The sequence below is a fragment of the Leopardus geoffroyi genome, chromosome B4, assembly GCF_018350155.1.
Source record: "Leopardus geoffroyi isolate Oge1 chromosome B4, O.geoffroyi_Oge1_pat1.0, whole genome shotgun sequence".
Classification (NCBI taxonomy): Eukaryota; Metazoa; Chordata; class Mammalia; order Carnivora; family Felidae; genus Leopardus; species Leopardus geoffroyi.
Genome location: NC_059341.1, coordinates 72,551,298 through 72,577,901, shown reverse-complemented (window position 1 = coordinate 72,577,901; position 26,604 = coordinate 72,551,298). Strand labels below are relative to the sequence as shown.

Below are 26,604 nucleotides of genomic sequence, written 5' to 3'. Positions count from 1 at the left end.
AAAAAGTTAAAAAAAAAAAAAAAAGAAAAAGAATTCCTGAAACACGAGTCCAGTAATTGGTTTACTGTCCTGTGTTATATGTAGCAAAAAGTTTTTTTAAAAAATATTTATTTATTTAGACAGAGATAGAGAGTGAGTTGGGGAGGGACAGAGAAAGAGGGAGACAGAGAATCCCAAGCAGGCTCTGCGCTGTCAGCACAGAGCCTCGGGGCTTGAACTCATGAGCCATGGGATCGTGACATGAGCTAAAACCAAGAGTAGGATGCTTAACTGACTGAGCCACCCAGGTGTCCCTGTAGCAAAAAATCTTGTTGAAGGAATCTGAAACTTGGTATTTATCAGTTATTACTTGATAATGTTTTTTGAAAGATGTTTCATGGAAAGGATACTTTATAAAACCAAATTCTAATCTATTTAATGTATGTTTCTTTTTTAGATACTCCCAGAAGTATAAAAGCATCCACTGCTACAGCTGAACAGTTTTTTCAGAAGCTGAGAAATAAACATGAATTTACTGTTTTAGTGACTCTGAAACAGACCCACTTGAATTCTGGAGTTATTCTCTCCATTCACCACTTGGATCACAGGTGAGTGTGGCTGCTGGGTTTTTTGTGTTTTCGTTATATATGGTTAAATGAACACATTCAAAAGAAGTAAACAAAATCAAGATATCCAATATACAAGATTGGAATAAAACAGCTAGAATAATTTTGCTATATTATGCAAAATCACAAACACAAGTAATTGAAATCAGCCTAGATGCAAAAGAAGCTAGCTGGTGCTTTTGATGTTGCTAAAAGCACACAGAAATCACTGTTCCTGAGACACACTTATTAATGACTAAATTCCTCATGAGATATCTTCCTCAATGTTAAGGCTGAACATACTTCTTTGTAATTTGTGAATAGTTGGCCACAAAAATACTATATTTAGTTTCTTTAGGAAGTTGCCTGGGTTTGAGTTTAATAAGTCATAATTTTCATCACTGACAGGTAACTTCTTTCTTGATGCGTCTCTTAGACTGCAGCAGTCACAGCTGTATTCTTGCATGTGTTTTGAATCAAAATTCTGTCTAGTATCTCCCAGTCTCTCACATGTGTGGAAGCATGATTAGGGGAGAGCTGGTGGGAGTAATGGGGAGGAGGGGGTGGGAGGAAGGAGAAACTCATTCATGACACTTGGCATATGCATAGATTGTTACTGAATAACACCAAACAGCTCTAAATGATCCCTTGAGTGAAAGAATTACCACAGTTCTGACAATGCAAGTTCCTTTGTGTTCCCATTTTGAATACTTACTCCATTACTTACTACCTATGGACCTTGAGCAAGTCACATGGCCTTTCTGTGCTACAATTTCCTCACCTGTGAAATGGGGAGAGTAATAGTACCTATTTCATGGGTGGTTGTGGAGATTAATAAGTGTTTGAAATATATACATGGTTTTTATGATCTTGTTAAGGTGTGGGGAGAAACCTCTTTTCTTGGTTTCTCTTACCAGGGATGAGGTAGCCTGGGACTTTGAAAATCTTTATGAAATACTAAAGGGCAAACAGAAGCACATATACGTAGTGAACAAGATACAGCAGGTTGACATAGAGAGCAAGGTTCCTGATCACACTCTACCTGGATTATTCTCAAGGCATCAAGGCCCCGCATTATTCCATCTATAGCCCGAGAGGGTTGGCATAACCCCCTACTTGGGTTTCTTTCCTCCCAGGTCCTGGCCTGTGTTTGACAGGAGGATGCCATGATAACATTTATCTGGTAATTGGCTTAGGATCTTCAAGGCACAGCAAGAAAGGGACAGGTCCCATTTCCAAGGGTTCACTAGGGCTTTTCCCGTTGGTCTGTTTCTGGTTCCAGGGACAGGACTGGTCTTCAAGTGATTGATATCAGACCTCCTTGCTTACATTACAGTACTGTGACTTTGCCCATCTCACTTGGGCTTTAGGCAACATGATTCACATAAAATAAAGGAATGTTGTTCCTTTACAGAGCAGCTTGTTTTATTGCTGATGACTTCTGCTTGCTAAAAGAAATTTCCCCTGTGTTTTGGGCACTAGATTTTTCTGCCCTGTAACTCCCCCCCCCACCCCATTAGTAGAGACATGGAACTCGTCCAGCCTTCTTCCAGATGGCATATCCTTACATCCATGATGGTCACTGCAGCCTCCCATCTTACCCTTCTTGTCTCAGGGCTAACCAGCGCTGGGTACTCCATCTGCTCCTCTTTAGACTTAATTGACAGCAATTCTTGAGGTCTACTGCCCTCATCTATATGCATCCCAGATGGGCAATGTTTTTGTTGGTCCCTGGAGTTGAATATACTGAATAACTCTACAAACGTTTGACCAGCACAGACTTCTTGTAATCTCTATACTTTCAATCTAATACTTACTAAGATAGTATGGAAAAAAAAGTTTTTTTTTAGCATCTTAAACAATAAGTATATGGACCACCGAAATACCTGACCATCATCAGGTAGATTCTTGGTGAAGGACCTGAGGAAGGATAACTTGCCATCAGGCAGATTTTTTTTCTTACTTTTCCTGTGAAGTAGATTTGCGAAAACATGTAGGAATTTTTATTGAGTTATTTCAATGAAAGATAATATTTGTTTTTTTTTTTAAATTAATATGGCAATATATTTTCATTGTAGAAAATTTGAAAAGCAGACAATTGTAAAGAAATAGAAAAACTCATACAAATCATTTTACTAAAAGGAGACCAATGTTTAAAATTTGCCATATTTTAACCCAGTTCTTTTGTCTGTGCATGTAGATATGCCATATTTTATTTGATCTGCTCCTCACTTTGGATATTTAACTCATTTCCTTTTTTAACTTTAATAATAACGCCATGATGAACATATTTATACATAAATTTTTGTGCTCAGCTCTTGTGCTTTCCAGTCATACTTGTTGAATTTAATATTAATTCTGTAATTCCTTGTTTTACTTACTCATTCTTTCTTCATATCATCTACAAATTTGAGATATGGTGTATCAAATATATTTGAGATATGGTGTATCTTTCTAGGATATAAAAGATCATTTAGGTTTTCAAGGCTCTTTTTATTTGTTTAGTAAAGCAGCAGTTATTAAAGTCTTACGTGTGCCGGGCGCTGTGAATTAGCTCGTTTTATCATCAGGACTGGGCAGTGGTTAAGTGTGTGGGTCTAGAGATGGACTCCGTGAATTCCAGGCATAGCAATACCACTTATTGGCCTTGTGACCTTGTGAAAATTACTTAACTCTTCTGTACCTCAGGTTCTTCATCTGTAAATCCATATAAAGTGCTTGAGAACACTAGAGAAAAAAATTCCACAAAGTGCCATAATCATACAAAGTCACTATTCTCATTCATATTTTACAGTTAAGAAAAACAAACTCGGGGGCACCTGGGTGGCTCAGTGGGTTAAGCGTCCAGCTTGGTTTTGGCTCAGGTCCTGATCCCACGGTTCCTGGGACAGAGCCCCGTGATGGGCTGTGCACTGGCAGCGTGGAGCCTGCTTCGGATTCTCTCTCTTCTCCTCTCTTTGCCCCTTCCCTACTCATGCCCACACATGGGATTTCTCTCTCTCAAAGTAAATAAAATTAACTTTTGTTGGAAAAAAAAAAGGGGGGGGGAAACAAACCCAGAGAGCTTACGTTGTTGAAGATTCTCAAGAGTAAGTGAGGGTAGGGTTTAAACTCAGGTAATCTGATTCCAGAGCCAGCCGGCTTAACCTCAGTGCCCTGCCAGCCCTCAGGGTCTAGTGTTAGACTTCCTTCTCTTCTGCCCATTCCCCCCCTCCCCCCCTCCCATAGCACCACTTAGCTAGTTAGTGACAGAATCAGGACCCAAATCCACTTACTCTGATTCTTGAATGTGGTGTTTTCACCAGTATACTGTGATATCTCCTAACCTTTTAGCACCCTGACAGATCTTGTGTTATGGTGTGTGTTTTGTTTTTTTTCTGTGGTGTTGCTGAAGTTCTTTCTTTCCTTAATCTGACTCCTATTTTTAGTTTCATCGTATCATGAACACTTACGTATTTATTCTTTGATTTGCTTCACAAGAAAATTAGCGTGGTTTATAGGGCTATCTACAGGACAACAAATAAGAATACAATGAAATATGAAAATCAGGGCAAAGGAAAAATAGAAACCCAGTTGGATGATTAAGATAATGCAATTGTTCTTAGTTCTGAGACCAGAGACGTATTTCTCCTATGCCCTTTTATGCAAGATGTAATGAGTGTCTTTAGAGAAATGAATCCAGAGGGCTTCATATCAGCTGGTGGCATCATGCTGTAAAGCACTGAGGGAAAAGCAAAGCTACAGAGATGTCAGGAACTTGCATCAACGTGTGAAGGTGTTTGAAACAGTACTGTACCCTCAGAGGCCCTTGGTAGTATGCACTAAAGTTCTGTACAGCCAAATTTTCCTGCTCAAAATTCCAATAGTGCCTCTGACATGAAACTCTAATAAAAGGCCATGTCCTTAAGGCAATATTCCATATAAATTGCTTTTCTCATGAGAATAATACTGAATTCAAGTTAGACTTCTCTCAGAAATACTTGAATTGTAGCTATTCTTTGTTGACACTTCAGTGAGAATTAAGTGTTGAGCAACAATAGCAATTAAGTTGGAGGAAAGACTGACATTTTATGTAAAAACCGAGGAGCCTGACAAGGACACACCTGAATGGAAGATGCCCATTTCCTCTTGAAGTAGGCAGTTCTCAAGAGCAGGGCCAAGCTTTTCCTCAGGAAGTAGTGTGGGTTCTATGCTCACATATTGATGAATGGATCCTACTGAAGGTGGAAATTTTAATTATGCTACAAATTTTAAATATTATGATAGTTATAGTAAATTTTACAAATTAAGAAAATTACAAAGAAGGAAGTCAAAATCATCTGTAACTTTACCACCTGGGGATAGTTTCTACTAATATTTTCAGTTATAAGTGTCTACTTAAGGGTAGAGATATAATATTTAAAAAACTGATTCATACTGTACATGTTTTACAAGTTACTTTTTAAAATTTAGCAAAATATCTTGACAATTTTCCCATGTCAACAAATATTCACTTGTAGTCTATTTTTTAATGCCCAAGGATTATTCCATCATTGGATACAAATTAAAATAGAGATAATCAAATTCTTACATATGAAAAAATCCAAGCAAAATGTCCAAAAAGTGTCTAAGTGTGTTCAGTGTAATTGCCTGAGGTTCTTCCACTTAGAAGAACTAGTTTGCAAAATATGTGTCTGGATAAAGTGAATGAACTTTTGTGCTCCACTGGTTGGTTAGCTATAAACCAGATCAATGTTGAAAAATGCCTGTCACAGTGAATAGTTGATCCTTTCACTGGCAGTGATTAGGAGCAGGTCCCGCTTTCCATAAGGTCCTTCCTAGTTCATGGAAGAGCTCTTCTTCACCCTGAGGGAAGCTAACTCCCTAGATGCTTTTGGGGTTGGTAGGGGGAGGTCACGGTGCTTCATCTAAGCATATGTTCTTGCCTGCCAGATGGAAAGCTCAAGAGCAAGAACTTGAGTTATTTCTCGGAATTAGGCTTTGTGAGTTAGCCCACTGGAGGGTGCCTACTACAGACCAGTTACTAAATAAACATTAATATTACTGTCAGCGATGATGTGAAACGACTTCTTCTTCCCTTACGTTAGTCCCTGACTCCAATCTTATCGCTGTTTGGGCTGATTGAAGTGAGAACCTGGCTACCTGCTGTACAGCCTGCTCTGATGCCAAATTAAGTAGGAAGAAGTCCCTAAGAAATAGAAACTGTGGGAACGGCAGCTCCGGCACTGGTTGAGATGAAGGAAAGTGGAGTGTCAATGCCGAGCGCGGTGACCAGTCTGCTTGTCACCTGTATGTCACCCCCTTCCTTTCCCTCTTCTTGTCCAAATCCTCCTCACACTTCAGAACTCTGCTCCATCCCCATAAAGCTTTTACTGACCTTTCCAGTTTACATTAATTCTGTCCTGCATTTGCCTCCAATGCAATTTTTAAATTTGTGCCACTCTTTTTTGGGCTTATATCGTTATGTGTTTCATATATATGCATATGTATTAATTGCATATCAGAGGTTAAAAATGTCATTTGCTGCCTTTGATCACAATTGTAACAAGTGTTTAGTGAGGATTTTTTAATTTAAGTTGTAATTGTTTTTTTGAATTGGTAATATATCTCCTGGTTTAAAATTTAAAAGGCACAGCAGGGTATAGAGAAGAAAAAGTCTACCTCTGTCCCTATCTCCAGACACCAACTTTCTACCCCTGGAGGCAACTACTATTATAATTAAAGACATTTTGAAAATAAGGAAGATGTAAAAAAGAAAATTCAGCTTAGCCAATCAGTGTTGTGCTGGAGTGGGTTCAGACTGGCTTACAGGAGTTGAAGATTTGTGAGCGAGCAGACATTAATTACTGTGAAGCTGGAAGGAGGCCACGATGTGAGTGTTTATGGCGTGGAAATCAGCAAATGCTTCAAAGCAAGGCTTTCTTCCTTTGAATGTATTTTTATAGGTAAATATTAGTTTTTTCAACAAGTCTTAACTTTTTTCAGATTTCTCTTCTTTCTTATACGAGTGGATAAATGAACCAATATGTTAGAATTATTTCTTTAGAGAACAGAAAGCCAATTGTTAAACATTTACAAGGAGCACTACTTTATAGTCCTGACATCTAGAGATAACCACCCTGACACTTTGGGATGCAGCTCTCTGATCCTCTGCCCAGGTGTACTTGTGTGCTTGTATAAAATCATGTGTAGTTTATAACAGTTCCTAATTAGGTCTTTCTTTCTTTCTTTCTTTCTTTCTTTCTTTCTTTCTTTCTTTCTTTCTTTCTTTCTTTTTCTTTCTTTCTTTCTTTCCTGTTAAAGGATTGTGCATTATACTTGTAAACCCCATTTGATGTACCATGCTGTCACTGAGTTACATGCTAAATAAATATTTGATGGATGAGGACATGAGTGAAAGATCAAGAGAAAGATCATCAGGAGTGCAGCAGGAATCATCAATAACATCACAGAGTTTTAATCAGTCTAGGGCAAAGGATCTGGGGAATGTTGAAATTGCTATATTGATGCAGGGTGCCTAAAGTATTCTGAAATGTCATTAGCTCTAGTGTGAGAATTTCACTAACTGGCAGTCACTGCCTCGAAACAGCTATAAGTCAAGTTCTTGGAGAATAGCGACACCTGTAATGAGCTATACAGAAACATCTCAGCCACTGCGTTAAGGCTGGAAACCTAATCACACAACTTTGTTAGTTTGGACATCTGAGACTAATAGACATACTCTGGATTCTGAGGAATCTGAAGTGAGCAAACAGAAAGACAGAAGTAGGAAAGACAGACATCACAACCTCTTAGAACTGGGAGAGGGCTTAAGTCAAACCTTGGTACTGAAACACAGCTTCAAACGGAGTGACATAATTAGGAAACTGTGGGGAACCTCAATGGCAGTGTCCTGGTGTTCTGTGAGTAAAGTCTTGGCCTCCTGAGATTTCAATGGGGTTTCAAATAGTGTTTTTCCAGCAGGGGCTAATATTAAAAATTAGGCCGCCAACTTTTTGTTAGTGCAGTGTGAAAAGCTGGTAGGCTCTTCAGCCATTTCTGGGTATATTTAGTGAATATCAGCATTACCTAAAAACAACAGACAATGATGTATGACACTTAATGTCTGAAAGAATTAAGACATTCAGGCAGATCAAAGAATTCTCTCATCATTATGGTTTTCTGGCTATTGCATTTTCAAAGGAAAAAAAATAAAGAATAGAGAAATAATTCCAAGATAACTAATTCACTTAGCTGTTTATGCAGGAGATTTAGAAGAGAGATATGAAAACAGTAAAAGGCTCTTTGAAAAGCAAAGTGAATTTAAAAGTTAAAATAAATGAGAAAATTTCCCCAAGTTGTGAAAGGACTCTCTTCTTTTCTTCCATGTTTTACAAAGCTGTAGTTTCTTCAGGATAAATAAAATTATTTTGTTATTCCTTGGTATAGATTAGGTACACTCGTCTACATTATGTTCTGTAATTTATAATACTTCTTTATTTAAGATAGTCTTGGGCTTTAGATATATAAATTAGGCTTTTATAACATGGGGTCATTATTAGGAATTTTCTTCATATCCAAACAGTATTTGTGCTTCTAACTGTGAATGCTTTGCAAATAGCATACATAGGAAGAATTTGTGGCAATAGCTTTGCAAATAAATACAAAACTGTCTTGTAGTTTTCATCATCTTCTATATTAATGAACTTGAGGTGAAATAAATGAGATTTTTTTCTACTCTCTTAGTATTAATTATTATACATTCTGGATGAGTAAGAATGTATTTATGTATGAGGCTGATAAAATGTATCTTCATATTTGTGAGTGCTTGTCATGTATTAAGCCATTTCTCTTTCTTGACATTACTAAGTAAAGATTAAACTTGCTGGCACTATTTGCTTGGCTTAATGGTTCTGAACTAAAAGATGACTGTTTATCATGGATAAAATTAACAGACTGGCATAACAGCTACTACACTCTACTTTTTCGTTGCACACTGGTTACTAAATATTGTTAAAGAGAACAGGTTTGTAAGTTAAAATTTCAAACCTCGAGTTCTTCATAATTAACAAAACAACTGTATATTTGATTATCTTAAAGTATATTTCTATATCATTATTTATCTCTAATAAAATTACACCTTTAATATGTATTTTAATACCCTCTTATTATTAGGAAAGTTACAGTGTATATTCGAATGTGGTTAAGCATGCATATGTCATTACCAAGTAGGCATGGTGAGCTGCTCATCAAAGAAATGGAATTAAAGTTAAGGCAGCAAGCAAGGGGATTTCTTGTATTCTTGTATGTACCAAAGTTGCACATAGGTGAAGTGATGGAAAGAAGTACACATTTTAATATACAGAGGTTATTTCCTGGAGCACAATCCTCCCTTTCATGCTGGAATAGTGGGGCCCCATTTTCCTTCCTGTTAGCATGCCGGTGTTTCTGCAGGGCTGAGGAGTGAATCAATCGGCTGTTGCTGCTGCTGTGGCCACCACCATGGACTAGCCAATCTCTATCCATTCCCATCACATATTTCAGGTACTTCCCTCCTTAGGCAGAGATGCAGAGGACCAGGGGTATTTGTAACCCTCCATCCTATTTGGCCTTGTCTGGTTATCAGGCCCCAACTATCGTAGACCAATATAAGAAGACCCTTCTGCTTCATCCATCTCATAGCCTCTTTGCATCTACCCTTTAGTCCAGATGTTGGACTACCAGTGACTTGGCTGTTGTGTAGGCAAATGTTATTGAGGATCAAGCCTCCCATGTTTTAGGAAATCGACCTGGTGTTCCTGCTTGAATATTTGCACGCTTCCCATTTCTATGTTGCCATGTTATTTCTTTTTCTGTGGTAGTAAAGGTTAATTGTTCATTAGAAATAATTGGCCCATGTAGCTACTAATGATCAGTTAGCTACTTTTTTTTTTTAGTTTTTTTTTCTGACATTAAAAAAATACTTCTAATGATTAAAAGATTTTTCTAAATATTATTTCCTCACTCAGGAATGGACAGTGAAAATTATTTTAGTTCCTTTTTTTCTTTAATCAACACTTGCATCTTCATTATTTCCCTTCATGTTATTTTTGAAGATATTGACATGTCAAGATGTTATGGCATAGTAACTTTTCCTGATTGCCTTTAAGTCAGGTAGACTTCTTTTACTTTTTTTTTTTTTAATTATTTTTTTTTTCAACGTTTATTTATTTTTGGGACAGAGAGAGACAGAGCATGAACGGGGGAGGGGCAGAGAGAGAGGGAGACACAGAATCAGAAACAGGCTCCTCCGAGCCATCAGCCCAGAGCCCGACGTGGGGCTCGAACTCACGGACCGCGAGATCGTGACCTGGCTGAAGTCGGACGCTTAACCGACTGCGCCACCCAGGCGCCCCAGACTTCTTTTATTAAAGTAAGTTTTTCATGGTTTCATTTTCATATGAGTCTTGAACACATCTAAAATTTATTTTAGTGTAAGCAAAAAATGAAGCTCTAAACATTTAAAAAGATTTTTTTAACGTTTATTTATTTTTTTTGAGAGAGAGAGAGAGCACGAGAGACAGAGCACTAGTGGGGGAGGGGCAGAGAGAGGGAGACACAGAATTGGAAGCAAGCTTCAGCCTCTGAGCTATCAGCCCAGAGCCTGACGCAGGGCTGAAACTCGTGAATGGCAAGATCATGACCTGAGCTGAAGTCGGACGCTTATCCAACTAAGCCACCCAGGCATCCCTCTAAACATTTTTTTAAACAGATAACTAATCATTCCAACATCACTTGACATTTTTCCCTCTCTTCATTTGCGACTCTTTATCATAAATGCAATCTCATATTTATATTTAACATCATTTCTAGGTTCTCTCCTCTGTTTCATTAGTCTGTGTGCTATTTTTCTACCAGTTATCCACTCACATAAATCACTTTTTGATTTAACTGAGCTCCATGTAATAAAGATATTAACTCCATATCACCAGTGTTTTTCATTTGCATTGAAGTCTTAATGGCGATTTTGATGTACTAAATTTTCTTAACTGATACATAGTCAAACCAATAATTTCTATCTCTAAAGGGTGGGATTATGTTAAATGAAATAGTGAAGAAAGAATATGTTATTTTCTCTTCCCAGGAAGAAAAGAGAAAGCCAATTCGAAAATTCAAGAAAAGGAAGAAAATTTCAGCTAACTGATGTTAGCTGTGGGCTTGCCTTATAACCTTTATTATGTTGAGATATCTTCCTCTATGCAAAATTTATTGAGTTTTTATCATGAATAGATATAGAATTTTGTCAAATGCTTTTTCTTTTTCTATTGAGATTATCCTGTGGCTTTTTACATTCTATTAATGTGATGTATCACATTGATTGATTTGCATATGTTGCATCCCACAAATAAATCCCACTGTATTGTGGTGTATGATCCTTTTAATGTGCTGCTAAATTGGTTTGCTGAGAGTCTTTGCATCTGTATTCATCAGCGATATTAGCCTGTAGTTTCTCTTCTGGTAGTGTCCTTTTCTGATTTTGGTATCAGGATAATGCTAGCCTTGTAAAGTGAGTTTGAGAGTGTACCCTCATCTTCGAATTTTTCGAACAGTTTGAGAAGAATTGGTATTCTTTTAAATATTTGGTAAAATTCACCAGTGAAGCTGTCTGGCCCTGGGTTTTTCTTCATTGAAAGATTTTTTATTATTAATTCAATTTTGTTACTAATAATTGGTCTATTCAGATTTTCTAGTTTTTCCTAATTCAGTCTTGGTAGGTTGTATGTTTCTAAGAATTTTTCCATTTCTCCTAGGTTCTCCAGTTCATTGATATATAGTTGTTCACACAGTAGCTTTTTCGGATTCTTTGAATTTCTGTAGTGTCTGTTATAATGTCTTCATATATATATTCTCCATATATATACGTACATATATATATACATATACGTATATATATGGGTCCTTTCTGTTTTTTTCTTTGGTTAGTCTAACTAAAGGTTTTTTAAACATTTTGTTTATCTTTTCAAGGAACCAACTCTTAGTTTGGTTAATTTTCTCTATTGTTTCTCTGTTCTCTATTTTATTTATTTTTGATATTCTGTTATTTTCTTCCTTCTTTTAACATGGGCTCAGTTCTTCTTTTTCAAGTTCCTTAAAGTATAGAGTTAGGTTGTTTTATTGGGGGGTGCAGTTGGGGGTGATCTTTCTTGCTTCTTAATGTAGGCATTTACTGCTATGAACTTCCCTCTTAGAACTACTTTTGCTGCATCTCACAAGTTCTGGTATGTTGTGTTTTGTCTCAAAAAACTATTTTATTTTCCCATTAATTTATTCTTTATTGGTTGTTCAGAATAATGTTATTTAATTTCCATATGTTCGTGAATTTTCCAGTTTTCCTCTTTTTATTGATTTCTAGTTTATGCCATTGTGTTCAGAGAAGATACCTGGGATGATTTCAATTTTCTTGAATTTACTTAGACTGTTTTATGGCCTATCAAATGGTCTATCTTGGAAAATGTTTCATGTGTTCTCTGAGAAGACTGTGTATTCTGCTATTGTTGGATAGAGTATTCTGTAGTTGTTTAAATCCATTTGGTCTATAGTGTTCAAATCCACTGTTTCCTTGTTGATTCTCTGTCTGGATGATCTATCCATTGTTGAGAGTAGAATATTAAAGTCCCTAACTATTCTATTACTGTTTATTTTTCCTTTCAGCTCTGTTAGTTTTTGTTGTAAATATACACGTGCTCCAATGTTGAATGCATAAATGTTTACAATTGTTACATCTTCTTGATGTATTAACACCTTTGTCATTATATAATGATCTTCTTGGTCTATTTTTACTTTTTTAGTTTAAAGTCAATTTTATCTGATATCAGTATAGCCACCCTTGATTTTGTTGGTCACTATTTGCTTGAAATGTCTTTTTCCATCTCTTCACTCTCAGTCTTTTTGTGTTTTTAAGGCTGAAGTCTTTTGTAGGCAGCATATTGTCAGATCTTGTTTTTTTTTTAATCTATCTAGCCATTTTACATCTTTTAATTGGTGAATTCACTTTGTGTTTAAAGTAATTTTTGATAGGTAAAGACTTACTATTACCATTTTGTTCATTGTTTTCTGGTTATTTTGTAGATTCATTGTTTCTTGTTTCTTATCCTCTGGTCTTTTTTTGTGTGTTTTGGTATCTTTTGGTATCAGAATGTTTTAACTTCTTTATTGTGTTCTTTTGTGTAATTACTACAGGGTTTTTCTTTGTTACCACGAGGCTGACATAAAATAAATTTATAATACCCTATTTTAAACTGACAACTTAACTTCAATAGAATTCATAAACTTTACACTCTTCCTCCTCCCCCTCATCTTTTAGATGGTTGCTGCTATGGTTTACATGTTTTTATATTGTATAACTAATAGCAGATTACTGCAGTTATGGTTATTTTTACTAGGTTCATTTTCTTATGCCTTAAAACTAAAGTTGTAAGTGAACTATACCATTAGTACCATACTGCAGAATCTATGACTATATATTTACCATTACTGGTGAGATTGGCACTACCTTTTTAATGTTTTTATGATGTTAATTCTTGTTCTCTTACTCTCACTTTTTACTTCTCCCCAGATATGGGTGGTTTTCAGCCATTATTACTTTAAAAATAATTTCTGGAGTCCCTGAGTAGCTCAGCCAGTTGAGCATCCTACTCTTTTATTTCAGCTCAGATCATGATCCCAGGGTCATGGGATCAAGCCCCGCATTGGGCTTTCTCTTCTTTTGGAATTCCCATAATCTGTATATTGTTTCTTTTTGATTGTGTCCTATACTTTCCATAGGCTTCCTTTTTTTTATGTTTCACAACCTTAATAGAATACTCTAAATATTCTGTATAAAATTGAAAACAGCATATTCCATAGGCTTTCTTTATTCTTTTTCTCTTTCGTTCTTTCTTTCTTTCTTTCTTTCTTCCTTCCTTCCTTCCTTCCTTTTTTTTTTTTTTTTTTTCTTCTACTGACTGGTTAATTTCCAGTGTCCTATCTTCCAGCTGATTCTTCTTTTGCATGATTGAGTCTGCTTTGAAACTCTTTATTGTATTCTTCAGTTCAGTTATTGTATTTTTAAACTCTAGTTGTTTTTTTCCTTTTTGATGGTTGATTTTTCCTTGTCAAACTTTTAGTTTGTTCATGCATTGTTTTTCTAACTTCTTTTAGTTATCTGTGTTTTCTTGTACCCCCTCAAATTCCTTAAAACAAGTATTCTGAATTCTTTGGCAGTTCATAGATCTCACTTTCTTCAGAGTCTGTTATTGGAACATTATTAGTTTCTTTTGGCAGTATATTTACCTGATTTTTTTTGATGTTTGATTCCTTTGTTAGTATATGTGCATATGAGAAATCAGGCCCCTCTTCCAGACTTCACAGGTTTGCTTTGACAGAGACAGTTCTTTACCAATCCACTCAGTTTTGGTTCCTGGATGTGTCTGCTGGTAATGTCTTTGGGTATGTGGGGTCTGCTATTACAGCCCATTTTGGGGCAGGGGAGCTGATAGAGTTCTAAGGATGGGGTTGGGGATGAACCTCTGACTAGAGAACAGTCCGATAGGACTACTGGCTTTGTACCCTATCAAAGTGAGTCTGTAGAATGGGCTCTGGTTGCATGAATTCTCTGGTCAGGCTTTCTAGATGGTTGGGACTGGCTACTATATTCAGTTGTAGATGGGGCTATGAATTAGCTTCTCTACCCTGGCAGGGCAGCAGGGTGGGAGCCAGGGTCTATATAGCTCATTGTTGGGGACCCAAATCAAACCGAAGTGTGCACTGAATTCCCTAGTAAAGTGAGGCCATCAGTTTTGCTCTGCAGATGCAGGAAGCCATGGGCTGTGCTCTTTCCCAGTACTTACTATACATGGGGCTATTGGATGGGCTATGCAGTTTCTCATGTACTCTGGTTAGGTTCTCTGGTTGGACAGGGTGAAAGCTTTACTCAGTGATGAGCAGGGCTATGAATTAGATTCCCTCACTGGGTCAGTGGAAGAAACAACTCTTAAGCTGGTAAAGCTCTTTGTTATTTTAACTGAGGCTGATCTGCACTCCAAGTTCCTTGACTAAACAGTGGCACTGGCTTTGCTCTGTAAGCTTTGTCTCTACCTGCCCTCCTCTCAGCTTGAGTGCTTCTGGGCTTCACAATTTCCAGGAGTTGTTGCCAAACTTTCTGGTCAGCTGGGGCTGACAGACTCCATAGCAGATGGGGCTGTGATTCAGCTTTTTTTTTTTTGGGGGGGGGGTGGGTGGAAGGGGAAGGGTCCATCCAAACTACTCTCAATTTCCCAAATAGGCTTTCTGGTTGGGAGGGTTTGGGAGCTATTCTCAGTCTTGGCTGTGAATTAATCCCCCTGCCTAAGCATAGCATGGGAATGCTTCCTGCTCATGATAGCATTGCTTGCCCACCTCTCGGCTCAAGTGCCACTGGGCTCCACTGCTTCTAGGAGTTGTAGTCAGCCCTTCTGGTTAGATGGGTCTGGAAGATATTCTCCACAGTGAGAGTGGGGCTGTAATTCAGCTTCTTGCCTAGGGACGGGCAAACTGGACTCTATGGCTGGCAAAACTCCTTATTTGAGGACCTGAATCAGGGAGGTCTGTACCCCACCTGGTTTCCTGGTCAGAATGAACCCTCAACTAGGTTTTGCAGATAAGCAAAGTTGTTGGTCAGGATTACTACTTGGGCACTGAAGATATGACTTCAGTCTGCTAAGACCTGTGCACAGGTTGCTTCAAGCCCCTGCCTCATCTCCATCAGAGTGAGAGTCCTGGTGGAGTCCCATAGATTCCCCTGTAATCTCCGTGATGTGAGATCAGGGTAGGGGTTCCCACAAAGTGATTTGAATGGTGGGAAGGTGCTGGTTTTACCCTGAATTCTCTTTTCCCATTGGAGAAACTGGAAGCTCGTGGGAGACCTGCATGTTTCTGTGCTGGTCTGAGGGAGGAACAGTACAATGTGTACCTCCTTCGGTCACCCTTCTAATACAATCTGTCTTGGTCTCTGAGGTGTAGCCTCATCCTGTGTTCCAGGATTCTCTCAGTGGTGTCTTGTTCTTGAATAGCTGTTAGGGGTTTTTTTGTTTTTTTGTTTTTTTTGGTTTTGTTTTGTTTTGTTTTTATGAGGGTGAATGAAGTCAGGAACAACTTATGTAGCCGTCTTCGTCCAATGACTGCAGATTTATAGGACTTTTCTAACCATTCAGGTTCTGTTCTCATTCAGAAGTTTTTGCTATGTTTAAAACTTTATTCTTTGATATAAACTTTAGAATTAATTTTGTAGGTTCCGTGAAAAAAAATCCCATTGGTATTTGTATTGAAATTATATCACATTTATAGGTTAATATACATTGAGTTAACATTTTTATTGTGGTTAGTTCTTTTACCCAGGGATATGGCTTACTTCTTCATTTTTTTCATATCTTCTTTTGTCTATTTTATAATTATCTCCATAAAAGGCGTACTTATATTTTGTTAGATTTATTCCTAGGAACCTTATAGGTTGTACTGCTAAGTCTGATGGGATTTTTATTTTACTATTATGTTTTTTTAATTTTTAAAAGACTTCTAAATTACAGTATTACCAGGAAAATGGATTCTGTTTGTATCAAAAGTAACATCTTTCATAGTATTTATATTTCTTTTTCTTTTGTCTCTGGGAAAGTTGGATTCTTGGAATATAAGTCAGAGTATAATAAGAAAATTTTCAAGGTGCCATCAAAGTTCATTTAATTCTCTTTTCTTAATCTGCCATACATTGATATGCAATGACATTTCAGTGATCTTTTCCAAGATGAATGTTGAGGGATTGTTGTAATATATTTTAATTCTTTAGCATTGAAACTCTTCTCCTTTTTGTCTTCTGATGTCAGTGTAAAGCTTCCTAAATGCTCTTTAGGCCTTTGATCAATAACTTTGAATTATTTTACAAAGAGCTCACTTAAAAAACTATAATGATCCTTTTGCAGTTTATTATCAAGTGACAGGAAATAGAATTCAGCTTACTTGTAACTTGCTTTGTTTGTCCTTTAGTGATGGTGAAGCATGTACCTTTTCAAAATGTCCATGCTAATTATTATTTTGATGTCCTATTGACAGTGGAATTTATGTTATCTTTATTACTTAAGAAATCTTATTTTCCTTACTGTTGTATACACTTGAATTCCATCGATCTTGGAGAGGACTCTATTTTTGTGGTCGAAACCATGTATTGATGTATTTCATAATAGCTGGATAAAAGTCATTCATATTTTGCCTTTTCTCTTCGGTGATTTTATCCACTGAGCATTTTGAAAAAGGACGATTGACATGCTGTCATCTTTCCTTTGTACTTTAACCTTCGGTTATTTAAAAACTCTAGGTATTATAAAAATTATGTTTGATTATTATTGAAGATACTGAATGTGCCATCGAATACATGAATTACTGAATACATTAGCTTTAATTTTGCCAGTAAAAATGCCCTAAACAGCACCAAAAGGGAAGTACAATTTGTTTTTTGGGTGAACTGCACAGAAAAAATTTACTTTGCAAACGACTTAAACTTTAGAAATATTGAGGATTATATTTAAATACTTTCTGCGTATATGACATCTGGAAAATTGCTATCATTTCTAAAATGTACTGTTCTTTGAATATTAGTGGATTTGTAAATTTTTAATATTTTTAGTACTAAGTTGTTGGTGTATCTGATCTGATAAATGATTGTAAATATCCTTTCTATTTTTATATGGGAATCTTGCCTTTTTTTTTTTTTTTTTTTGCTTATTTGTAAGAATTTTTTTTTATTTGTAAAGGATGTCAACTTACTGTCAATCATATATACAAGAGTTTTCCCAGGTTAATATTTGCTTTTAATTAAAGATCTTTTTGAAATAATTTCAAAGCTACAAGAAAAATTACAACAGTACAAAGAACTCCCACATCTCCTCTTACCAGATTCCTAATTGGTAATATTTTAGTTATTTGCTCCATCACCCTCTATGTTTTATTCCAGTGTGCCTTTTTTTTTAAAGTTTTTTTATTTATTTTGAGAGAGAGAGAAAGCCAACATAGGGAGAGGCAGAGACACACAGACACACACACACACACACACACACACACACACACACACAGAGAGAGAGAGAGAGAGAGAGAGAGAGAGAGAGAGAGAGAATCCCAAGCAGGCTTTGCACTGACAGTGCAGACAACACAGGGCTCGATCTCACGACCATGAGATCATGACCTGAGCTGAAATTAAGAGTCAGATGCTTAACTGACTGAATCACCCAGGCACCCCTCCAGTGTGCCTTTTACTGACAATATTCTCTGTCACTTTTAATATTTTGGTGTATGTTTTCTCAAAACAAGGACACTCTGCTATATAGTCAACATATAACCTTCCAATCCAGAAATGAACATTGACACCGCAATATCATCTAATCTTCATACTCCGTTCAAATTCCACCAACCATCTAAACAATCTCATTTTCCTTCTTGATCCAGGATTCTGTCCAAGAACTCATGTTACATTTGGTTGTCCTATCTCATAATCTCCTTCAGTCTGGAATAATTCTGGTCTTTTTCCTGTCTTTTACATCCTTTATGGTCTTAGAAGTATAGGCATTTCATTTTTTAGGATCATCTTCAACCTGGGTCAATCTGATGTTTCTTCATCACTCAGACTATACATTCTTGCTGGGAACACTGCAGAAATGATGCTGACTCTTCTCAGTACACCACATCTGAAGGTAAACTGTCAATCTGTTTTATTGCTGGTGATGTTAACCTTGATCACCTGGTTAAATTGGTGATCTGCCAGCTCTTCAATATTTTTCCCCTGTGATTTTGATTAGTATTTTATGGGGGAGATACTCCAATTTTATTCCAATGTGCTGTTCCTTATCAGACCTTTACTCTCTGTCCTTAACATCTATTGACTCTGCCCACCTGAATGATAAAGTATTGCTTCTTAGTCACATGAATAAAAAGACAAAACTGAAAATTGAAACTCATATTAACTTTTAAACTCATTTTCTAGTATTATAAAAAACTAATATATATCATGTAAAAGTACATTCCTAAAAAATAGGGCAAAGTTTTTTGTATTTCATTTAAAGTGCATATCAGCATTCATGATGTAAGGTACCTTTAAATTAACTAGTGTATTTTTCTTTAATGAAAACTATTCATTTATACTGAATGGAATTCAGAGAAAATAACATCTTACTTCCATAACAGTGATTTGCCTAACTTTTCTACCTTTCTCTTGATAGCTTTGTAGATCATATTGCATTTATTGAACTAAAACATCACAGACTTTCATAAAAACAAGATCGGAGTGTATATAAGATATGTTACAGGCAGATTTTGCTGATGAGCTCTTACATCTAGCCTTCTAGGACTATCCCATTTATAATGGTTTTTCAAACATTTTATTTCATCTGATTATTGGCTTTTCATTTTTGACATTTCAAACAGGTTAAAATTGCATGTTTTCTTCATTTAAAAATAAATATGACTGTTTTCATCAGCAGTAACTGAAATAAATATATGACAAAATGTTTCCAACCTCTAACTTGTCACAATTCAAGATCTGTTAAAGGATGTTTGTTAAATTGCATTAAGAAAAATTATGCTAATTTTTAAGTTCACCATTTCTAAATAGATTCAATAATGCAGAACATGTGAACTAATAAATATGAACACAGTAGAAAAACGTCTGTGATGTAAAATAACGTTTTGGCAGAATATAGGAGTCTAGACATGAATGAGGAAGGCCTACGTTTATAGCAAATTATCATCCTGGGAGTGTTGATTCAGGAAAATAATAAAAATGATGATGTAGGAGGCTTTTTGAGAGCCTTTGTTTCTTTTTCCCAGTGTCCTCTGTGTCTGGTACTGTGCCTGACATACAGAGGGTTAAAAGATATTCGTGGAGGGGCGCCTGGGTGGCGCAGTCGGTTAAGCGTCCGACTTCAGCCAGGTCACGATCTCGCGTTCCGTGAGTTCGAGCCCCGCGTCGGGCTCTGGGCTGATGGCTCAGAGCCTGGAGCCTGTTTCCGATTCTGTGTCTCCCTCTCTCTCTGCCCCTCCCCCGTTCATGCTGTGTCTCTCTCTGTCCCAAAAATAAATAAACGTTGAAAAAAAAAAAAAAAGATATTTGTGGAATGTCAGAACGAGAAGTGCAGATCATCTGCTAATGTCACATTTTGTATTAGTTGGCTGATTTCGGTTTTTTATTTAAAAAAATTTTTTTAAACGTTTATTTATTTTTGAGAGACACAGACAGAGCACAAGCAGGGGAGGGGCAGAGAGAGAGGGAGACACAGAATCTGAGGCAGTCTCCAGGCTCTGAGCTGTCAGCACAGATCCTGATGTGGGGCTCAAACCCACGAACCACGAGATCATGACCTGAACTGAAGTCAGACGCTTAACCAAATGAGCCACTCAGGCGCCCCTTTAAAAAAAGTTTTTTTAATGTTTATTTATTTTTGAGAGAGAGACACAGAGCATGAGCAGAGGATGGGCAGAGAGAGGGAGACACAGAATCTGAAGCAGGCTCCAGGTTCTGAGCTGTCAGCACAGAGCCTGACGCAGGGCTGGAACTCACCAACTGTAAGATCATGACCTGGGCGGACGTCGGAAGCTCAACCAACTGAGCCACCCAGGTGCCCCTGCCTTTTTTTTAATGAAAAACAAAAGTGTTTTTAATGTTTACTTATTTTTGAGAGAGAGAGTCAGAGTGCGAGCAGGGGAGGGGCAGAGAGAGGAGACACAGAATCCAAAGCAGGCTCCAGGCTCTGAGCTGTCAGCACAGAGCCAGACATGGGGCTTAAACCCATGAATCATGAGATCACGACCTGAGCTGAAGTTGGATGCTCAACCAACTGAGCCACCCAAGCGCCCACCTAGTTGGCTGATTTCTTAGGTGCCTTGGAATTTTTCTCTTCATTGTAAACATTAGCACTTTATTACCTTCCTACACTGTGTCAGGCAGTCCTGTAAACACCTTGCATGGATTAATCTCATTAAATGCTTATCAGTGTTTTGGAGCTTTTTCCTACCCCATTATTATTCCTATTTTACAGATAAGGAAATGGGGCCCTGAATGATTAAGTCTAGTGTCCAAGGTCACAATAAGGAGCAGAATCAACATTTGAACTAGGCTGCCTGGCACAAGAGCCCATTCTCCTGGCCACTTGACAATTCTCTGCTTGTTTTAGAGCAGTTCCATGGTCTTTCTACTTCCCTCAGAATTCAAGAACTCTATTGGCAGTGTTTGCATTCTTGCTTTATATTGGTTTTGGAGACAATACTCATAGATTTTTTTTTCCTCTGTTGGGCCTTTTCTGCTATACTAAAAATGTTTATTCAGGAGTTTTCTTCCTTACAATTGACTTTTTTATTTCAACAGTACCACCATGGCCCATTGAAGTTGATACAGTATACATAATGCCAGGCAGTGTCACTGGGAAAACATTTTGCCTTTTAATTTTTCTAATTGCCTCTCCATAAAAAGTTTGTGCTAACACTTAAAAATAAGATTTCTGCCTTTTTGACATTTCCATATTAGTCAGAATTTGGGGCCAGGTCGCTTCTATTTTCTCTAGGTAGGGGTGTGCTGTACTCATTTCAGTTGGGAATTCGAGGTAATAGGCTCACTAGGAGCAAAATGTCACCCCCGTGGGTGACCCATGAATCCTATTACCTTCTTCCTTGGCTCTTATTTATTCTGAACAATAGAGGAGACATGATGACCCATGAAGCATGTCAGAAAACAGATGCTGCAGCATTGACAGCTTACTCTCCCCTGTGACTAATTCCTTTCTTTCAAATACAGCTTGCCTAGAACTTCTAGCTGTCTTACATGCATCAATGCTTTTCCTTTATTGTCCGCCTATAGTTGCAGAATGTGTTACATATAAAGCTGCCGAAAATTCCCACACAGGCTAACCTCCTTTGGCCTAAGAATTCCTATTGATTTTTAGGAGCTTAGGAAAGCAAGTTGTTAACTTAAGAGGAAGGTTTGGAACCAGGATAAAATATTGCATGAAATCATAGGGCATTGAGGGTTTTTGGGAGTCCCTTTGTCACCCCAGATGGATGTATTCCTAAAAGCATCATGAGTCATTTTTTAGGTGAAGGTGAAGATGAAAAGTCACCAACATGGGAATATAATTTTCTTCCAAAAATATTGTTTGTTGGTCTTTGCAATAATGCAATTGTTTGCACACCTCAATATTCTTGTTAAGCCACAGTGTCTCAAAATTGAGGGAAAACATTCATATATTCTCCTGGGAACACACACACACACACACACACACACACACACACACACACACACAATTTCAATTAATCTAAAACCACAATGATATTTCATTTATGACACTGGATTTTAAGAGATCACCAGGTTCTTTCCTTCAAGCAGAGGTGGCTTAAACCATTTTAACAGGTAAAACTGTAGCCAGAAAGGGTGAGTTTTATTTTTTTCACAGAAGAGCTTGATTTGAATAACCAAATGAGAAATTAAAAAGTGACAGATTAACCATATTTTAATGTAAAATTAAATGCATAGTATGTTATGTACTAAATGATTAATTAATTTCATGATTCCTCAATGAGCATGTTATTTCTGTATAAACTGTGCTCTACCTATGCCTATTTTTTGGTCCTTTCATACCAGATTGAAGGTGTTAGGAAAATTGGATGTATAAAATATAATTTCTTTTTTTTTAATCTTTATTTATTTTTGAGAGAGACACAGAGTATGAGCAGGGGAGGAGCAGAGAGGGAGACACAGAATCCGAAGCAGGCTCCAGGCCTTGAGCTGTCAGCACAGAGCCCGACACGGGGCTCGAACTCACGAACAGTGAGATCATGACCTGAGCCGAAGTCGGACACTCAACCGACTGAGCCACCCAGGCGCCCCTAAAATATAATTTCTATATTTTTTGAACTTTGTTTGACCAATAACATCTATCACAGATGGTTTCCCAGATTCAGTGATAATTCATTTCACTTTCTCTCTGTAGAGAACTGGAGTAACTCAGTGGAGAATAATAGTCATGCTTTATATGCCTTTTATTTTTACATTGAAGTAGAGTTGACACACAATTTACATTAGTTTCAGGTGTACAACATAGTGTTCCATAGGGCTCTATGTTATGCTATACTCACCACAAGTCTAGCTACCATCTGGAACCGTACAATGCTATTACAGTACTACTAACTGTGTTCCCTATGCTGCGCCTTTCATTCCTGTGTCTTATTCATTCTATAACTGGAAACCTGTACCTCCTATTCCCTTTCATCCATTTGGCCTATCCCCCTACCGTTTTCCCCCTGGCCACTGTCAGTTTGTTCTCTGTATGGGTCTGTTTCAGTTTTTTTGTTCATTCATTTGTGTTTTTTTAGATTGCATATATAAATGAAATTATATGGTATTTATTTTTGTCTGATCTATTTCATTTAGCGCAATACCATCTATTGTCTCAAATGGCAAGATCTCATTTTTTGTGGCTGTGTGATATTCCATTGTGTGTGTGTGTGTGTGTGTGTGTGTGTGTGTATACCACCTCTTCTTTATTCATTCATCTATCGATGGACACTTGAGCTACTTCCATAATTTGCCTATTGTAAATAGTGCTGCAATAAACATTAGTGAAAATTAATGTTTTCATTTTCTTTGGGTAAATACCCACTAGTGCAATTTTTAGATCATATGTATTTTTATTTTTAATTTTTTGAGGAAGCTCCATACTGTTTTCCACAGCAGCTACACCAATTTACATTCCTACCAACAGTGCAAGAGGGTTCCTTTTTCTCCACATCCTCACCAATACCTGTTGTTTCCTGTGTTGTTGATTTTAGCCATTCTGACAGGTGTGAAGTGACATCTTATTGTGTTTTTTATTTTAATTTCCCTGATAGTATATGATGTTGAACATCTTTTCATGTGTCTGTTGGCCATTTGTATGTCTTTTTTGGAAAAATGTCTATTTATGTCTTCTGATTATTTTTTAACTGGATTATTCATTTTGGGGTTGTTTAGTTTTATAAACTATATATTTTGGATACTAACCCTTTATCTGATATATAATTTGCAAATATATTCTCCTATTCCATAGGCTGCTGTTTAGTTTTGTTGGTTGTCTCCTTCACTCTGCAGAAGCTTTTTATTTTGATATAGTCCCAATAGTTTATTTTTGCTTTTATTTCTCTTACCTCAGGGGACGTATTTAGAAAGGAGTTGCTATGGCCCATGTGAAAGAAGTTACTACCTGTGTTGTCTTCCAGGATTTTTATGGTTTCAGGTCTCACATCCATTTTGAATTTGTAGTGTAAGAAAGCGATCCAATTTCATTCTTTTGCTGTCCAATTTTCCCAACACAATTTGTTGAGCAGACCTTTATATATTTTCCCATTGGATATTCTTTCCTGCTTTGTTGAAGATTAATTGACCATATAATTGTAGCTTCATTTCTGGGTTTTCTACTCTGCTCCTTTGATCTATGTGTCTGTTTTTGGGTCAGTACCATAATGTTTTGATCACTACAGCTTTGTAATATAACTTGAAGTCTGCTATTGTGATGCCTTTAGCTTTGTTTTTCTTTTTTAAGATTGCTTTGGCTATCTGAGATCTTTTGTGGTTCCATTCACATTTTAGGATTGTATGTTGTAGCTCTGTGAAAAATGCTGGTGTTTTGAAAGAGATTGCATTGGATGCAATTGAATTTGCATTGAATTGTGTAGATTTCTCTGGGTAGTGTAGACATGAAATGTCTTAAGATTTCTTTGTGTCATCTTCAATTTCTTGTCTGTGTTTTATAGTTTTTAGAGTTCAAGTCTTTCATTTCTTTGATTAAGTTTATTTCTATGTATCTTACTCTTTTGGGTGCAATTGTAAATGCGATTGATTCCTTAATTTTTCTTTCTGGTGCTTCATGGTTCTACGTAAAAAATGTGATACATTTCTGTATGTTGATTTTGTATCCTGTGGCTTTAGTGAATTCATTCATCAGTTGCAGCAGTGTTTTCGTGGAGTGTTTCAAGTTTTCTATGTATAGTATCATGTCATTTGCATGTAGTGAAAGTTAACTTCTTTCTTGACTTGGATGCCTTTTATTTCTTTTTGTGTTCTGAATGCTGTGGCTAATACTTCCAGTATTATGTAAATAAAAGTGGCATGATCAAGTGGGATTTATTCCTGGGATGCAAGGGTGGTTCAGTATTCACAAATCTATCAACACAATACACCACATTAATCAAAGAAAGGATAAGAACCATACGGTCATTTCAATAGATGCAAAAAAGCATTTGACAAAGTACAACATCCATTCATGATAAAAACCCTCAACAAAGTAGGTTTAGAGAGAACATACCCCAACATAATACAGGCCATATATTAAAAACCTGCAGCTAATATCCTAAATGGGAAAAAGCTGAAAGCTTTTCCTCTACAGTCAGGAACAAGACAGGGCATATAGTTTTTCATATTTTTTCCTTATAATTGTTTGTATTTCTCCTTCCTTATTTGTGATCTTATTTATTGAGGTCCTTTCTCTTCTCTTTTTGATAAGTCTGGCTAGAGGTTTATCAATTTTATTAATTTTTGCAAAGAACCAGCTCCTGGTTTCTATGATATGTTCTGTTTGGTTTTTTGTTTGTTTTTTTTTTTGTTTTGTTTTTTAGTTTCTGTATCTTTTATTTCTGCTGTAATATTTAATATTTCCTCCCTTTTGCTAACTTTAGGTTTCGTTTGCTGTTCAAAAAATATTTGTTGAATGAAAAAATGAGTGAGTGAATGAATAAATATAACAAATCTCTTTGAAATATGTATAATATTTGAATCAGAAATTTCATTTATAGTTATTCCAAAAAGTTAATTGTGCAAGTGCACAAAGAAATATGTATTGAAATATTTTTGAAGTATAGTTGACATGTATTGAAACATTTTTTATTAAGAATGAAAAACTGGAAATAGTAATAGGAAATTGGATGTTAAGTAAATTATGGCACAGTTATACTATAAAAAACCATGCAATAAAAAGGATGTGGCTTTTCTTGATTGACATGGAAAGATGTTCAGAGTGTATGGTTAAGTGAAAAGGACTGCCAATCATATATGGAAAACTGTTAATATGAATCATCTCTTTCCAACAGAACCGTTAGTGATCTTAATTTTCTTCTTAATGCTTTTGTATATTTTCTGAATTTTTGTCTAATTATAACCTATTATTTTATATCAAAAATATTACATGTATATAACACCACATTGTGAAATTTTTGCAAGTAACCATATTCTGTTTGGTCTTCCTGTAATGGAACAATACCGAGCTTGGAGTCCATGAATGGATTTCTTGGAATCTGTGAATCCCTTGTAGAATTTGCAAGCCAAGTTTGTACACATTTTCATGTATGCATTTTCTGGTCATCAGAGAAGTCCATATTCTGCAGAGAGTCTTCCTCAACCTTAGGACAGTGTGTTCTTGTATTCATTCTTGATAAAATAGGGAAGGCTCATTTCCTTTGAGTCTTCTATTTCCTTGAACCCTTTCTTTCCAGTCTTGCTCTAATTTCTACCTGCATGGTCTCAGTCACAACTAAGAGAGCTGAGATAATGATAACCTAGCATTAAGTAGGTACTGCCTTTTATCCAGTGGCTTCTTTCAAACTGTGTGACTCTCATGGATACCCTTGTGCTGTGGAATACCCACTTATTATTAGTGCTTTATTGTATCTGTTCTTTCCCCAACTTTGTATAAGACCTTCCTCAAATTGATATTTTAATAATACACCCAATGCCACTAAAGAGGACTTAGTGAAGGAGGAGGCTCCCTTCCAGGATCATGGCTCAAAGTGTTGTTTCTTAGAATTTCTTTGTGTCTTGCTGGCCTCATCATCAATAATAATTAATTACCTTAATTTCTTAACTGGCTGGTTTTTCCTTTTATTTTCTAATAAACTCAGTTGTATAGAGTAGTAAGATGGAGAGGTTTTTATTCAAGCCATCATGTTGGATGCCAGCAGTTCAGTCATGAATTAATTCCATTTTCTA

General features: G+C 36.6%; 1 protein-coding gene across 3 annotated transcripts in view; it reads left to right on the top strand.

Annotated features, from left to right (window-relative positions):
- NELL2 (neural EGFL like 2) overlaps window positions 1–26,604 on the top strand; it is a 329,888-nt gene that overhangs the window by 50,181 nt on the left and 253,103 nt on the right. For all 3 annotated transcript variants that reach the window (XM_045462596.1, XM_045462598.1, XM_045462597.1), the window contains one exon: window positions 437–587. In XM_045462596.1, the coding sequence (XP_045318552.1) occupies window positions 437–587 (151 nt within the window). The remainder of the gene's footprint in view (window positions 1–436; window positions 588–26,604) is intronic.